The following is a 17360-nucleotide window of genomic DNA, read 5'->3' as shown; positions in this document are numbered from 1 at the left end:
CAGGGTCGGCTTCCTACAACCAAAGTCAATGGAGGAAGCCAGATTCATTTAATGACTACATGATTCACTTAACTCAGGGGTCTGCAAACTTGGCTCTTTTAAGATTTGTGGACTTCAAAGCTGGCTGAGGAGCTCTGGGAGTTGAAGTCCACAAGTCTTAAAAGAGCCAAGTTTGCAGACCCCTGAGTTAACTGAAGTGATATGCTTAACAGCCATGACAAAAAAGTTAATAAAATTGGGCACAAGTCACTTAAAATCCATCTTGTTCAGCAATGGAAATTCTGGTCCCAATTGGGGTTGTACATTGTGGACTACCTGCGTAAAAGTGGGCCAGATCTTTAGGATTAACCATGCTCTCTTCCAAACCATTGAAGGGTGTGAAAAATGGAAAGGATGTGTCAATATTTTTTGGGGTACAATCCCTCTATATTTCTGGAAACCTTTGCTGTGCAAAATGAGCCAGCCCTAGCCTGTAAGATGTTCAACATTTATTTATTCCAGCTTGCACTGGGATGGTTTCAACATATTGCATTTTAAAACAAAGATTCTATATATTGCTACCAAACATTTTCCTTTTTTTAAAAAAAGGAAAAAAAACTATATTGAATGCCGATTGTCTACCTTTGTTATCAGCTTTGTGGTAGTTTTACTTAGCAAACAGACAGGTTTGCGGTGTGTATCTTGAAATGTTCAGGATTTCAAGCGTTTTAGGGATGAACTACATGGATCTGACAGGCTATCCCAAAAGTACAGACACAGCAGTTTGGGGCCATAATGATCTGACCTCCTAAGGCTAAGCTTTCTGATTATTGGGGGGAGGGAAATGGGGAGAGTGCTGCTTCATGAACAGCAGAGGGGAGAAGACCCAGCAAAGATCCAGAACAGGCAAAGCAAGAAATGACTTTTCAGAAATTTTGTTTGCTTCTCATTCCCATCTCTTTCCCTTTTAATTGATTTCTCCTTTTATTGATTTATTGCTTCCTTAAAACAAAAAGGAACAATTTTGAACAGGGGGGGGGAGAAGAGGGGGGGAGAAAAACACCTTATTGTGCAGCATAGTTTTACTGCAGGAAGGCATGGGCACATTTTCCGGGAGTAAAATCTATTTGAGCCAGGGCAGCTGGGGCTCAAATCCTAGGAGGTATTTCTGAGTGAAGGAATTTCCTTCCTATTTCAGTCTGCAGAATGGGATTGGCAGCAGGGCTCCCCTCCATGCTGGGAAACACACAGCAGACAGAAATCCGGCCCTCACCATGGAAAAAACGCATCTGACAAGCCTCACATTTGCAAAAGGCACCCAAAATGAGAGAGCTGCTTTGAGAGTCATCCCCACCCCCCACATCAGCTTTTTAGGAAACTCCCCCAAGTAGTTTTATGCTTGTCCTGCTGTTACCACCACATACATTCATCTTTGCTGATTGCTGAGCTGGCCTTACATACTTACATTGTAGGCAGGGGGAAAAAAGCAAGATTTCACTGAAAAAGGAACGAGCTCCATAGAGCTCACTAAACTGAGCTGCTTGCGCAGGTAAGTATTTTATACATTGCTTTCATGCAAAAAATGAAGATAGTCACAAGTGCAAGTCCCAAGGTTAAAACTTCATGGATGTAGCATTTCAGTACCGGTTCCAATATTATACTACGTAGCCTAGCAACACAGGAAGTCCTGGTTAGTGCTTGGTGTATTGCACCAACCCAAACCATTATAATTCATTAATTAAAGCAGGATTAAATCATAGCTTAATACAATGGCTGGCTTCACACAATGTACTAAAAAACCAGATTAATAAAGGTCAATTTGCTATTTTCATAGGGCATGCTACATTTAAGCAAGTTGTCTGAAATATGTCTTAATAGGATGGCCTTTCCCACAATAAGTGAATGGAGTCAACCAAACTATTAAGTCTTATTCAATGAATTTATTAGTAAAATATATATGCCTGGCAGACACTCTGGGCAATTTTACTTTAATTTAGTGTATTTTTGTGACCCTGGGCCAGTGATAGCGAACCTTTTTTCCTGGGTGATGAAAGTGTGCACGCGACAACACACGTGTGCCAGCACCCATAATGCAATGTGTACCCCACTGTGCATGCACACATGACCCCCACCCCCATGCTCCCCCCGTGCATGTACCCCCCCACGCCCAATTTTAGTCCTGGAAAGCCTCCTGCACCAACCTTTGCTGGCGGGAAATGGCCTGCTCCATGCCCGGAATTGACAGCACAACAGCTACGGCCACCAGGGGCGAGGACGGGCAGGCAGGGCTTCCCTCCCCCCCTCCCGGCCAGCTCAGGCGCAAGCTGACATACATTTTTTTTTCCTTTTAAGCCGAGATTGTTTCATGTTCGAAATCTTATTCATCTGTCCTTTTCAATACATGTGTGGACTACAAAGGGAGCCAGGGAGCCACAGACCAGCGGCCTTTCGGTCTGAGGGCCTCAGCCGCAACTTATTCACGACTCCCCTGCTGGTCCATTGCCCGCAGGCTTCCCCAGCCACTTGCCAGTCAGGCTTTTTGCGGGCCACAGCCAGGCAGGGCCCGCTGCTACTTTTCCCTTGCCTGGTTGGGTCAGGGCACTTGAGCAACCTGGCTGCCTCGTGCCGAGAACCGCATCGCCCCACCATGCTCGCCCAGCTGACTGCGAGTCTTTTGGCAAGCTCAGCACGCATCACTGGGCTGGAGGGCAACCGGGTACCGGTCCATTCCCTAGCGAGACAAAGCAGCGGCTGTTCCCCAGCTGGCGGCAGCATCTCAGCCGGACCACCTCGGCCTCTGAATGCGCAGCCTTTGACGCCCTGCCTGGACTTCTCTTGCTGGGAGCCGCCGGCCAAGCAGGTGTGGCTGGCGGAGCTTTGGTGGACCAGCAGCCAGTGAGGGTGGGGGGGATGGGCTGCCTGCGCAGGTGACCACATGGCCGCCGTCAAAGCAGGGCCAAGAAACCCTCTTGGCTCGCTCCACAGGCCACACATGTCCCCTGGACTGTGGCCATTGCCACCTCCCCCTGCGGTGGCCGGAGAGCCTGGCTCACTGGCAGGCATGGCCGGGGTCAGGCAGAGGTGCCACATCACCTGCGGTTGGACCTGTCGCCCGATCTCCACCATGTCCACTGCTGCGCCGCCACTGCGACCGCTCTTCTGCTCCTTCCCTGGCATTGGCTCAGGGTCACAACTGAGAAACCTGTCCGGAGTCGAGAGGGGACTTTGAGACAGGAATGTGATCGTTGCCCCCGCGTCCTCCTCAGCTTGCAAGATGGCTTGGGTGGGGCGCAAGAAGGCGAAGCCGGTAGAAGTGACTGCTGAGTGCAGGGGGGGTGTCCTTGGGACGCAGAGAAGCCAGTTGGGTTTGGATCGTGGGATGGGGGTGTGTGCTGAAAAGTTAACCATCAACTCTCTGCAGATCCCCCCTACCCATCCACCAGCGCCTGGATGGGTTTGCTGAAAGTAGAGGCGCCTGTAAATTAACGTGCGGCTGCAGTTCATGTCTGAAGGCTACTCAGGAGAGATCGGGACCGGGGTGCTTACTTGCTGAATCGATTTTTCAGAAAGAAAAGAGAGAGGAGAGTGTGGAGGTGGGGACGGGGGAGGGAGAGAGAGAGATTCAGATTCTTCAGGTATCAGTTTTAGTTTAGTCTCAAAAGATTTCAGGGCATGGAAAAGGAGAAACTACGGCCGCCCTTCTGCTCCTTCCCCAATGTTGCAGGGGTCAGGCGGGGGTGCCACGCCACCTGGGCCCCACACCCGACCTCCAACATGCCTGCTGCTGCTCTGCTGACTGAGTAGCCTTCAGACGTGAACTGAACCCACACTGCAGCCGCACATTAATTTACAGGCCCCTCTACTTTCAGCAAACCCATCCAGGCGCTGGTGGGTGGGTAGTGGGTTAACTTTTCAGCACCCCCCATCCCGCGATCCAAACCCAACTGGCTTTTCCGCGTCCCAAGGACACCCCCCTGCGCTCAGCAGTCACTTCTACCGGTTTCATCTTCTTGCACCCCACCCGAGCCATCTATTGAAAGCCAGTCGAAGTCCCCTCTCAACTCCGGATGGGTTTCGCAGTTGTGACCCTGCTCCTTCTCCGGCATTGACTTGGCCGGCGGCGCAGCAGCAGGCATGGTGATCGGGTGACGAGTCCAACCGCAGGCGGTGTGGCATCCCCCCCCCAACTCACACCACGCCCGCTGCTGAGCCAGGCTCTCCGGTCGCCACGGGAGGTGGGGTGGCAATGCCCACAGTCCAGGGGACATATGCCCCTGGCGGAACAAGCCAAGAGGGTTTCTCGGCTCTGCTTTGATGGCAGTCATGTCACCTGCGTAGGCAGCCCATCCCCCCTACCCTCACCAGCTGCTGGTCCGCCAAAGCTCCACCAGCTGCACCTGCTTGGCCAGTGGCTCCCAGCGGGAGGAGCTCAGGCAGCGTGGCAAAGGCCACATATTCAGAGGCCGAGGTGGTCCGGCCGAGACACAGCCGCCGCCGCCCGCACATAGGCCCCCCTGTGCACCGTTTTGGGCCTGGAAAGGCTCCTGCATCAAAGCTTGCTGATAAGAATGGTCTGCCGCCGCCGCTCCTCCTCCTCCTGCCAGCTTCGTACTCCGGGCAGCATCCAGCATGGCCGTTTGCACTGGCAAAGGTTGGTGCAACCCTCTCCAGCCACTTCTTCCAAGGAAGCATGACCGCTTCCCAGCCAGTGCGCCTCTTACCACACTCTCCTCTGGAGGCTTGGGGCCATGCCAGAAGTCCATTCGGGTTGGGAAACAGGGAAGCTCTCAGCTCCAGTGGCAGAAGCAGCCGGTGGATCAGAGAGGGCTGTGGCAGGCTGTGGCAGCAGGTTGTTTGTGCCGGCCAAGAGGCAGCAGTGGCTCCTCATCCTCCTGCCAGTCTCACATTCTGGACAGAGTCCAGCCAGATCTGCCTGGCATCCCCCTGCAGCAGCCCATGTGGATCCCAGGCAGCACAGTTTTGGGGCCTTTCCTCGCGGTGTCAGTGACAAGGCAGGCAGGTGCAGGGGAGTGACTGGGGGAGTGCTCCTGGCTGGCAAGGGGGTGGGCATGCATGTGCACTGGCCAGCTAGACAGACATTCTTTTTACTGGCATGCATGCGTGCGCAACAATCAACTGGCCAGCTGATCTTCCGGTTTCTGGCAATGCCGCACACATGAAGGTCAGCTGATTGTCGTGCGCACATGCATATCAGTAACCAGAAGACTAGCTAGCCAATGCACATGCATGCACCAGAAATCCAGAAGAGGAACGGGTGACGCAGCGTGTGCTAGGCAAAATGGCTCTGCGTGCCACTTCCGGCATGTGTGCCATAGGTTCGCCATCACAGCCCTGAGCAATAGCTGGTGGAATTTTTTTTCTGGTATCAGTGCTGCTATATGTAAAAAAAAAACTTTGTTTTTTTGAGAAAGCAACTTTGAGGTTCCTTAGTAGTTCAGTGAGCCAGGATTTTCTCAGTTTGGTAGTTTCCCCTACGTTGGTTAATATAGTGATTAAGGCACCAGGCCAGAAATCAGGAGACTGTGAGTTCTACTTCTGTCTTAAGACATGAAAGCTGGCTGAGTAACTTTGGGCCAGTCTCTCAGCCTAAATCACCTCACAGGTTTGTTGTTATGGGGAAAATAGGAGGAAGAAGGGGTATTATGTATGTTTGCTGCCTTGAGTTATTTATAATAATAATAATAAAAGTTGGATATAGATAAGATTAAAAATAAATAAATGAATTAAATCTCCATACCCCCCCACAGGAAATGGAAATAAGGGTTTGGTGCACCCAGAGGATGCTATGAGGAAAACAGGTGGCCCAAGGCTTAGCACTGTGCTGATTGTTACTTGTTGTTTTGATCCCTATTTGTCAAACAATCCTTAGTAGATGGCTCATACATCCTGCTGTGGCATGAAGGATAATATACCAAATGCAATGGCTGTATTCATGCCTATGACAAAACCAAAACTATCTTACTATCTTATGGCTTGTGAAACCAGCTTATACCTAGTACCACCAATCCCCTGCTCAATTCCATTTGATGCCTTCACTTAGAAATGGTTTTGATAGGGAAGCAGGGTATCAACTGAATAAACACAATTGATTTATTCTGCCCCACTAAAACATCAAATCTCTACCATGCAAGTTGCAAATTGCATGGATGAAAACCCCTCTTGCTTTGGGATGTGAAAGGCGTGGGGACACAGAATGCCCAGAGTTGCAGGTACTTGTGGCCTCCATCCTGGCACACTGGAGCTTTTGCTCTTGGGTAAATCAGTGCATTGGGTGCTCCTGGCATCTTCGCCGCCATCCCCCTCCTCCTGCAGGATTTAAACTCCCTCACAGCTATATCCTCCAGGAATTCCAGCCATTTAGCTTAGTGCTCCTTTCCTGCTTCAAAAACATGTTGACAATTGTTCATGCAGCCATTCTATGTGTCCCCCCACCTTCCTACCCCCCCCCCCGGGTGTGCCCCTCCCTTTCCCCATTAAACACAGCCCAGAAACATACTAGGCTACCTCACCATTGTTTGCTTAGATGGCCTGGTGCTGGGTGGGCAAGCCCCTCAAAGGATATTAAGCCTCCAAAAAACATCCCTGCAATTTCCTTTCCCTCCTTTCCCTCCCCCTTTTGTGACTTCTTACATTCCACACAAAGAACACCCTGCCCCACCCCGCTTTCTCTGGGCTGGCCAAGGCCATCTGCTTCCCCCCCACCCCCCCATCCCAACCAGATTCCTTGACTTAGGGCAAATCTTCCCCCCTCCCCCCTCCCCCCTCTTTATCTACAGACCTGAGAATCCTCTTCCTGGCATTACCAGCTGCATTTTGTTGATCAGCTCATCTAGGATCTATCAGAGATAATATTCAGGTGGGTTTTTTTTGTTTTTTTTTTACTGGGATTATACCCTGTTGCTATGGCATAAAGTGTCCTCTGCAAACCTATCTATCATGGCTTATAAATCAAGGGTAATGAATGGCCTAGGTTATGCAAAGCAAGCTACTATGGCTTGTTCAATAAGCATGGTTAGTGGGTTAGTAACAGATGGGCCAGAGCCATTTCCCCCCCCCCAAAGTCTATTCAACAAGATTACACTATCAAATAGCGGGGGCAAATTACAGTACTGAGTAACAGTAACACAATAAAAAGTTTTTTTTTAAAGTTGGACGCAGTGGCTCAGTGGCTAAGATGCTGAGCTTGTCAATCGAAAGGTCGGCAGCTCAGTGGTTCGAATCCCTAGTGCCGCATTACAAGGTGAGCTCCCGTTACTTGTCCCAGCTTCTGCCAACCTATCAGTTGGAAAGCACGTAAAAAATGCAAGTAGAAAAATAGGGACCACCTTTGGTAGGAAGGTAACAGCATTCTGTGTGTCTTTGGCATTTAATCATGTCGGCCACATGACCACAGAGGCGTCTTTGAAGCTCTTCAGCTTTGAAACGGAGATGAGCACCGCCTCCTAGAGTTGGAAACGACTAGCACATATGTGTGAGGGGAACCTTTACCATTACCTTAAAAAGATTTAAAAAAAAAAAAATGAACGCTATTTACCTGATCCCACCAATAGAAGGAAAATATCTTAAGATTTCCCTTTCCACATATAGTTCTGTTATGGCCCTGTAATTCTAAAATTGCCTTACACAATGTAAGCCACCCTGAGTCTTCGGAAAAGGGCGGGATATAAATTCAAATTTTAAAAAAAATGATCATGTGCCACCAAGGCAATGCTAACTCTTAGCACGTAAGCTTTTCTATGAAGCAAATTTTGAAGATCGAGGCCTACGGCAGCAACAGAGAGAACCGTCCTAATTTAGCATAATGTCTGAATACAGCCCAGTGGAGACTCTCTCTGAAAGGCCATCTTTTGCAATGGGCCGTTAAAGTAACGTTTCTAACGGAAGATGGGGAAGAAGCCTTGCTTTAAAGATGCTCCTTTCCAACAGCTGCTCAGCCCAGTCAGGTTTTCTCTTCTTCCGCTGCCTTCTCTGCTCTTGACCCAATTCTCTCGAGTCCCGTCCGGTTCAAAGGCAAACAAGTTTAAGGAGTCCTATCACTTTACATGTTCTTAACACTAATAAGAATAATAACAGGTTTCTGTAATTGGAATACAGATGTAGGCTGTACTTACAACAACAACAACTAAGCAATGGAGATGAAACAAGGAAGGGAGACCCAGTGAAACCCCCAGATTTGCTTCAGGGACATCCCTACAATACCGTACTACGGCAAGGTGTTTTTCAACTCCCATTATCCCCTGCAAGCAAAGTCCTTGGGCTCTACTACTGTCTAGCAATTCCGGGATCTAGCAGAGCTGCAGGGCATCACGCTAGACCAGTGATGGCAAACCTTTTAGACACCGAGTGCCCAAACTGTGCATGCATGTCAAAACGGAAAGGTGCGCGCGCGCATGTACTGACATACACATGCACGGACATGTGCATGCATGCACATGTGCGCAGCAGAGACTCGAAGACCAGTTGGCCAGCGGGAGGCGGGTCATCCCAACACCGGCAGCACGGCAAAAGGTTAAGTTCTTTTTCTTTTGTGAGCTTCTGTTTCATCGTTTGCAGGGAAACAGAAGCTCACGAAAGAAACGCCACGGAGATCTGACCTGGGGCGACGGCGCGCATGCCAGCAGAGAGGGCTCAGTGTGCCACCATCACGGCGCTAGAGAATATTCCTGGATTCCAATAATGGGACTTCCTTTATCATTGGCATTTAACTGAGAGCCAATTTCCCCTCCAACTATCTAGGTACGTCTATTTATATTTAACTTGGGGAAAAAAATCAGAACTATACTTAGCATTAACATTTAAAATTCAATTTTCCAGATCCGTGAGAAAGAGCCCCTGTGTGTGTCTGTCTTGTCTGTCTCTCTGTCTGCCTCTCTCTCAACTTCTGCAACCCCTCTGTCTCACATACCCAAGGGGCCCCCATCTTCCAATTAGTGCTGGAGCCAGCTGCAAGCCATTGCTGGCATTTATATTTTCAAAGGCAGAGGGAGCATTATGTCTTCTAGCTTGCCTTGCTGCAACCAGAGACCTTTTTAAGATTAGGCCCAAACCTAATTTAATTAAGTCTGCAAAATGCTTCCTGTATCCCTTATCCCAAAGACTGTAACAAGCTGCAGACAAGGATTCCTTCCACTGGCCCTGCCATCTCCAATCGTCTCCTTCCTTTAACATGAAGCCAGAAAATGGCTCATTATTTCTGGTCATGAAAACTTGCTCATTATTTCTGCAATCTTTCAAAGGAAACATTCTCCAACTAGCTGCTCTGCAAACATCTTAGATTACCACCTGGCAGTATGGCCCCTCAATTAAAAAAAAAAAAGTCTTATTTGCTGTTTGAATCAAAATGCCTACTTTCCAAATGCTTTCACAACGTTCATTCCTTGTTCCTTCCCAAAAGTTTTCCAAGTGCACAAAAGTTTTCCATTTAGCAGTTATACGTAGGATGCAGTGTGAAGCACCTTCTGAAGGGTATGCAGATTTTGTATTTTTGTATATCTAGTAGTTTCAAGAACTTAATGCTTCCTAGTTTTGAAAACTGCTGTTGGGAAGAAAAAGAACATATTACAGGAATAGCTGTTAAATCTATAAAAATCTATAAAATCTAAATCTGCAAAAACGTAGAATGAGGGAATGCTGTATCTTAATTGTTTCCACTAACAGAACCTCACACTGAATGTACCTTTTCTCTGTTCACTAATTTGAGGAGCTCTTTGAATTCTTCCAAAATAATAAATTGGTTAATTAGATGGTATGGTGAACCTGCATTATTTCCATTTCAGAAAATAACAGAATTGACAGACAAAATTTGTTTCATGGTAAAAATCCAGATTTTGGTTTGAAATTTAAGTGGAACGTAACTGACTGGGACATCAGAATAATTACAGAATGTAATTATAGAATTTGCACAGAATGCAAATCTTTATTTATACAACTATTTATATAAGGATTGTTTTAAATTAGTGGCCAGACGTTCTTCCTGCCATCAGCACAAATCCCAGGATCTGTGTGGCAACGATTCTCTACATTTCTGAGCGGTTTGTTCCTAAACATCCATCCCATAATCCCTCATCAGATGAGTATGATCATTAATATAGTCTCGCTTTATTGATAAAGGCAAAGACCACTGTCTGCACGTATGCAAAACAGGGGCCATTCAGACAACATGCTAAGCTAAGCCATTTAAGTCAGGTTTGCTTTATGCACACAGAGTCTTGGAGAAAATGCAAGTAAGCCAAAATGCAAAACTGGGCTTGTTCTAGTCCAGAGGTCTGCAAACTTGGCTCTTTTAAGACTTGTGGACTTCAACTCCCAGAGTTCTTCAGCCAGCTTTGGGAGTTGAAGTCCACAAGTCTTAAAAGAGCCAAGTTTGCAGACCACTATTCTAGTCAGACCATCTAAATTTTGATTTTTTTTTCTCATTGATTATACAACCCCTCTCTTGCAGGCCCAAGAAAAGGGAGAAACGGGGACAAAAGGAACGCTAAGCCAGGGGTCCCCAACCTGTGGGCCGTGAGGGGGTGCAACTGGGCTATGGAAACAGCTGGTGAGCATGCGTGTATGCCGCTTGTGCAAATGGAGCTGCGCACATTTGCTGACCAATTGTGCAAACCAACCCCCCCAACCTGGTACCCAAAGCCGGAAATGTTGGAGAACTCTGCACTAAGCCTTTCCCATTATACCCATAGCAACTCTGATTGTAACTGAGCCACAGATGCCAAAAAAATGAAATAAAAATACAAAATCTCTCTCCATTTATCAGCCATTATATATACGTTAAAGATGCCGGCCAAGAGGGCTGCTCCTGGAATAACTGGGCCCCATCTTGGTTTTCTCAATAATCTGGTGCTGGCTTTCTCATCAGTTACTCACCATGGTTCAAAGGAACTGGGTCAACAGAAGTATCAAGCACAAATTTGTTCATCTATCCATTTGTGGTCAATTCACTGTTCTTTTTAATCCAAGTATTTTAACTAGCAGCATCTTCCATAGGATCAAGAAGACGGAGGCCATTCCCATCTCTTATATCTGATCTTTGAAAACTGGGAATCGAGGAGCCTTCTACATTCAAAGCTACATTCCTTCCTCAATTCTGGAAGAATCATCCAATTATGGACTGGTGGGAATCTACCCCTCTCCCATTCTCTCTGCCTCTGAACTTGGCAAGAGCCCTAAAAGATCATCTGTAGCATGGGATGTAGTTAGGAAAGGAAGCTCACCTCGTTTCTGCATAAAACTGAAGAGGTCATCGAGGAATTCTTTCCTTTTCGGATCTCCATCAAGTTCATATAACTGTAGTGAGAGAGAGAGGGAGGGAGGGGAAAAAAATAAAGAAAAAAAATCAGGAGACAAAAATAAAATTGCTTCAGACACTTTTCTCTAACTTCTCCAACATTTCTTGTATAATGTAGACAACTAGCCCATTGAAGCTAGCACATACGCAGGGCACCCAGGGGTGAATCTGTTGTTAAGAGTAGTTATTAGAATACTGTGGGAATGTAGACTAATCACAGATCTGATTCTTCTTAAAATTATTCTTTATGGATAATAACCCTGTTAAGTTTCTAGGTTTTTATGTGCTTATGTGCACATACAGAGGTGTGTTTTTTTTTAAATAAAGCCTGAACTCCCTGGCTTGGTTCAGAGGTTGCAGCAATTTAGCCAAGCCTCAACTCCTACTAAACTCCTTTTTCTAATGAGACATTCTACAGCTATTACAAACTGCAAGATCAGCAATTTGCAATGGCATGAGCAATGGAGTCACCAGCATAACAGCAGACAAACACACACGAGGCACACAGCTAATTTTCTAACCACCGTCTCATCTGCTTTCTAGGACCTCCTCCTCCTCCTTCCTCTCACCAACTGGCAAAGAGAAATCTGCTTTCTTTCAAGGGACAGCCAAGCAACAGAATAAACTCCTCCATTTGGTCCATTCTGGATTTCTTGCCTACCTAATTCTGTGAGCAGAGATTACCCATGAGGCCACATATTTTTAAATGTTCGACATTCAAAAAATAGAAGGCACCCTCCCCCCTTGGCCAATTAATTACAGAGTAGTTTTTTTTAATTGTTTGATCAAAACTATTGCAAATTAATGGAAATGCCAGTCTAAGTCAAGCTTTTAAGTTAAGAAATGGCAAGAGCTGCAAAGGTTTTGGAATAAACAACAATATTGTATCCTTGGATATTTCTTCTCTTTTAGTTACTATGGAAGAAGGTGACAATGTTGTAGGCAATAAGATACTTGCAATATTCCTAGATGGCATCTATGGCATGCAGAAATCAAAGTATTTTTCTAATATGTTGAAATGCTTTATGGGATTGCTAATTCTCGCAAAATTTCAGTGTTGAAATTGAGATTGCATGAGAATCATGCAAGACTTCAGTAATCACCCAGGATGATATGAGTGAAATAGCAATATTTTCATTTTTTAAAAAATTATTTAAACATTTGTTTTGACCTTCAGTAAGGAAAAGTTTGCAATCCCTTTGTTATACCATAATAATACTCAATACTCATGTCCCTTTAAAAATCAGGACATGCAAAATAACCTACAGTAGTTAGAAGCACATCTTGGAACGAACCAACCTTCTCTAAAACAGGGGTCTCCAATCTTGGTCCCTTTAAGACTTGTGGATTTCAACTCCCAGCTTTGCTGGCTGAGGGACCAAGGTTGGAGACCCCTGCTCTAAAACATGAGCCGGAAAATGCCTTTTCAGCAATAATGCTATATTGGAATACATACCAACCTTTTAAAAAAAGTTTTCATTTGTATGCCAATTTATGCCCATTTCCTCTGAACTCATGTCATGTACAGATAATTTCTTAAAGTCCCAGCAAAAATTCACCAAAATCAATTGGAAGGAAATGTAGATATGTAAGATCTGAACGAATTCAATGAGATAATCTCTATCCTCTGTCTCTTAATCCCATCACTAGTTCCTAAAAATTGCAAACCAAAACGAATGTACGATGTAAAAAGATGTTGAGACTCGCCACGATGTAAAAAAGATGTTGAGACAGAGGGCAGAGAAGAGCAACAAAGATGATTAGGGGACTGGAGGCTAAAACATATGCAGAACGGTTGCAGGAACTCGGTATGTCTAGTTTAATGAAAAGGTCCCTTCCAACTATGTTATGTTATGTTATGTTATGTTATGTTATGTTATGTTATGTTATGTTATGTTATGTTATGTTATGTTATGTTATGAATCAAAACCCAAATTATTGCCTCTCCACTTGTGGGGGGGTGAGCCACAAAAGGGAAGCTGGTGCATCTACAAAACTTCCACTCCCCACTTTTTGCTTTCCTGCTCTATATTTTCCAAAGGTCTCATTTTATAATCCTGCATTCTCCCTAATTACCTAAAATGCGAAATATTAAATGGCTGGGGAAAATGTGAGATGTTAACATGATGAGGAAGGCAAGATGTAGAAGCCAAGATTTAAAATTTTTAAACCTTTTCTTCCCAATTCAAAATTTTCTGGAAAACTCACATTACAACATAGGAAGGACAAATAAAAAGAAGGCATGTCTAGTTTGCTTCTGCATGCGTGAGCAATGAAAAAGTTGAATTTTAAGCTGAACTGAATATATGGGAGGCAATGTCATACAGCTAAAGAAATAAACACAATCTGTTTTTCTACCCCACAGATTAATTCCATCTGCTACACTATGATGGAATTTTGCATCACTGCAGGAACGGAGCACAAACAAAACAAAAAGTTCGCTTGCATCTTTCTTTAATAGTTTTCAAGCGGAATGTGAAATTGAGAAAGAAAAAAAAACGCGGACCACCTGCTAGCCAGAAAAACATGTGTTCCATTATGCACCAACTAAATTGGAGCACACTTTTCCTTTGCATAAGCTGAGCGAGCAACTGCTTTGTCATCGGTATATCATATAGATCCTTTGGTGCAACAATTCCCTTTGCATGCAGGAACGCTCTGCCCCTGATGTGTAGAACATGTGTGCCCCACTGTTCTCAATTCCCAACTATTAATAGCCTTCAATCAGCAAGAATGTTCCTTGCTGGACCAGCTGCTGAGCTTGGATGGCCTCAGCTTGTCCTCATCACATCACCCCACATAAATTTTGACACTGCACATGATTACAGCCCTTCGATAGATCCAATCTGTAGGACCCATCTTGTCTGAAACGTTTAACTAGATAATTTTACCAGAATCTATCAACGGAAAGATTCTGGGAGATGTGGAGAAAGACAGTGAAAATACTTATTATAGTTGAAGGTATTGAATTAAATGAATTTGAACCAGTTCCAAAAAAAATGGAATAAGTTTCCAAATTAATAACAGCACTGATAAAATAGACTAAGCAAATACTAAGCAAATAAATCAACAAATAGCAGAAAAGTCATGTACCAAGCAAAATGGGAAGATTCCACCACTGGTAAGCACATAACAACAACAGCAGAGTACTAATACACACTAAATTATGGAAGTGAGATTTCCGCAGCTTGAATGCAAACATTTAGAACATTTAAAATGGAAATATCTCCCTTCCGTATCAATCCAGCTCTTCTGGATGGGACAAATGGAAAACCTCTGCACTTTCCTGAGACAAACCAGGGCCTACATTTGGCAGGCCCTTGATACTGTCCATTTAGGGCTTAAAAGAATAAGCAATAAAAATTGTGCCTAGCAGCCCAGCGCTCTTTAACATAAATCCCTGCAGATACTCTAAATGAAAAATCACATCAAACTAAGTCAACTGAGATTTGCACCCCTTCCAACAAAGTATAGGTGCTCAAACATTCCAAAGAGAAGGCATCATATTTCCAGAATCAGCTTATCTGAGATCATGTTGAAATTATTTCTCCAGGAGATTCCTCTGGCCATGTTAGCCTGGGATTTGGGAGTTGGCATTCCCAAGTCCAGGAATTCCCAACCTTTCGTATTCAGGCACCACTTCTGAGCCTAATTTATCTCTGCGTCTCCCCTCATAAATTTCTCTAAGCTAGGAAAAAAAGTTACTTGATCATTTGCATTGTTTATTATTACAGGTAGTCCTCGAAATTACAACAGTTTGTTTAGTGACCATTCAAAGATAATGGCATTGAAAAAAGTGACTTATGACCGTTTTTCACACTTATGACCATTGCGGCATCCCCATGGTTGCATGATCAAAATTTGGATGCTTGGCAACTGGCGTATATTGCAGTGTCCCAGGGTCAACCATGTGTTCAGCTTTTGCAATCTTCTGATAAGAAAAGTCAATCAACTGCTGTGATTCACTTAACACCTATGGCAAGGAAAGTCATAAAATGGAGCAAAACTCACTTAACAAATATCTCAATTAGCAACAGGAATTTTGGGCTCATTTGTGGTTGTAAGTTTAGGGCTACCTATATTCTAAAGTCTAAACTGTACCATGAAATGCCTGTGACTCTAGAAATATGGTGTGGTACCCTTGGGGGATCACATAGCCCACATTGAGAACCACTGCCCTAGTCCAGGGGTTTCCAACCTTGGCACCTTTCAGACTTGTGGACTTCAACTCCCAGAGTTCCAGTCCACAAGTCTAAAAGTTGCCAAGGTTGGAGAGCCCTGCTAACATCAAAAATATCATCAAAAAAGGACAACAAAGAATGTTCTTTCTGCGCCAACTCAGAAAGCTCAAACTGCCCAAGGAGCTGCTGATTCAGTTCTACAGAGGAATTATTGAGTCTGTCATTTGCACCTCTATAACTGTCTGGTTCGGTTCTGCAACCCAACAAGAAAGACACAGACTTCAGAGGATAATTAGAACTGCAGAAAAAACAATGGCTACCAACCTGCCTTCCATTGAGGACCTGTATATTGCACGAATCAAGAAGAGGGCCGTGAAAATATTTACAGATCCCTCACATCCAGGACATAAACTGTTTCAACTCCTACCCTCAAAACGACGCTATAGAGTACTGCACACCAGAACAACTAGACACAAGAACAGTTTTTTCCCAAAGGCCATCACTCTGCTAAACAAATAATTCCCTCAACACTGTCAAACTATTTACTAAATCTGCACTACTATTAATCTTCTCATCGTTCCCATCACCAATCTCTTTCCACTTATGACTGTATGACTGTAACTTTGTTGCTAGCAATCCTTATGATTTATATTGATATATTGACCATCATTTGTGTTGTAAATATTGTACCTTGATGAACGTATCTTTTCTTTTGTGTACACTGAAAGCATATGCACCAGGACAAATTCCTTGTGTGTCCAATCACACTTGGCCAATAAAAAAAATTCTATTCTAGTCATCTGGAAAGTGCCACATTTCTCAATCCGTGTGTGTGAGAGAGACAGATGCCAGCAATGAAAAGGCTGGATTTTAAAATGGACCGGGCTGGACTGGAGGATCTGTGCTAGAGCTCCAGTGGGATGATAGAAATCTTTTTACCTGTCTTTTGTAACCTTGAAGCATTCAAGTCAATTTCCATTGGCTCTCCAATTAGGGGAGGGAGTCTGGGAGTTGAAATCTAACATATCTGTTGGGAAAGAATGTGCACCATGCCTACCTCATGGAAATAAAGGACTATAAAAGAATGTGTACGGGTGCTGAAGAAACCAGGGCTGGGAAAGGGGTACGAAGGCCCTTGCTTCCAGTCAATCTTCCATTGCACAGGAAAAAGGTAAGTAGCTCAGGAACACTATTTTCCAGCCTTAACACTGACATAATAAATTCTTTTCTAATTTTTATCAGGCTGCAGAAGACAAGAAGAAAAAAGACAGGCCATTTACCCATTCAATCTTGGTTTTTGTTTTTGTTTTTTTAAAAAGCTTCATCCTGTTTCTGAATTGGTTTCATTCCAACTTGGTCATTTATAAGAACCGTTTCTGGGTGTGTTTGCGTGTTCGCTCTCTTCCCACCTTTTTTGAGTCTTTGCTTTTCATGAACAAGTGGGGCTCACGAAACAAAAGGAAATTTGTCTGATAGATAAATATCTGCTTAAAAAAACAAAACCCCACAAACACGTGAAGAACATATGGTTGATCATCAGGAGAAAAATTCACAATTGCCAGCCCTTGACTGCCTGGCAAGCTGACCTCGGAAAAGAGGAAGACAACTGGAGAGGAAAGATGCTGAGACTCTAGAAAGAGGGTAGAGAAGAGCAACAAAGATGATTAGGGGACTGGAGGTTAAAACATATGAAGAATGGTTGCAGGAACTGGGTATGTCTAGTTTAACAAAAAGAAGGACTAGGGGAGACATGATAGCAGTGTTCCAATATCTCAGGGGTTGCCACAAAGAAGAGGGAGTCAAACTATTCTCCAAAGCACCTGAGGGCAGGACAAGAAGCAATGGGTGGAAATTAATCAAGGAGAGAAGCAACTTAGAACTAAGGAGAAATT

General features: G+C 44.6%; 1 protein-coding gene across 2 annotated transcripts in view; it reads right to left on the bottom strand.

Moving 5' to 3' along the window:
- ARID3A (AT-rich interaction domain 3A) overlaps window positions 1–17360 on the bottom strand; it is a 91911-nt gene that overhangs the window by 19459 nt on the left and 55092 nt on the right. For both annotated transcript variants that reach the window (XM_058163324.1, XM_058163325.1), the window contains exon 4: window positions 11214–11286. In XM_058163324.1, the coding sequence (XP_058019307.1) occupies window positions 11214–11286 (73 nt within the window). The remainder of the gene's footprint in view (window positions 1–11213; window positions 11287–17360) is intronic.

Source organism: Ahaetulla prasina, chromosome 1 (assembly GCF_028640845.1).
Source record: "Ahaetulla prasina isolate Xishuangbanna chromosome 1, ASM2864084v1, whole genome shotgun sequence".
Lineage (NCBI taxonomy): Eukaryota > Metazoa > Chordata > Lepidosauria > Squamata > Colubridae > Ahaetulla > Ahaetulla prasina.
This window is presented reverse-complemented; position numbering and strand designations above follow the sequence as displayed.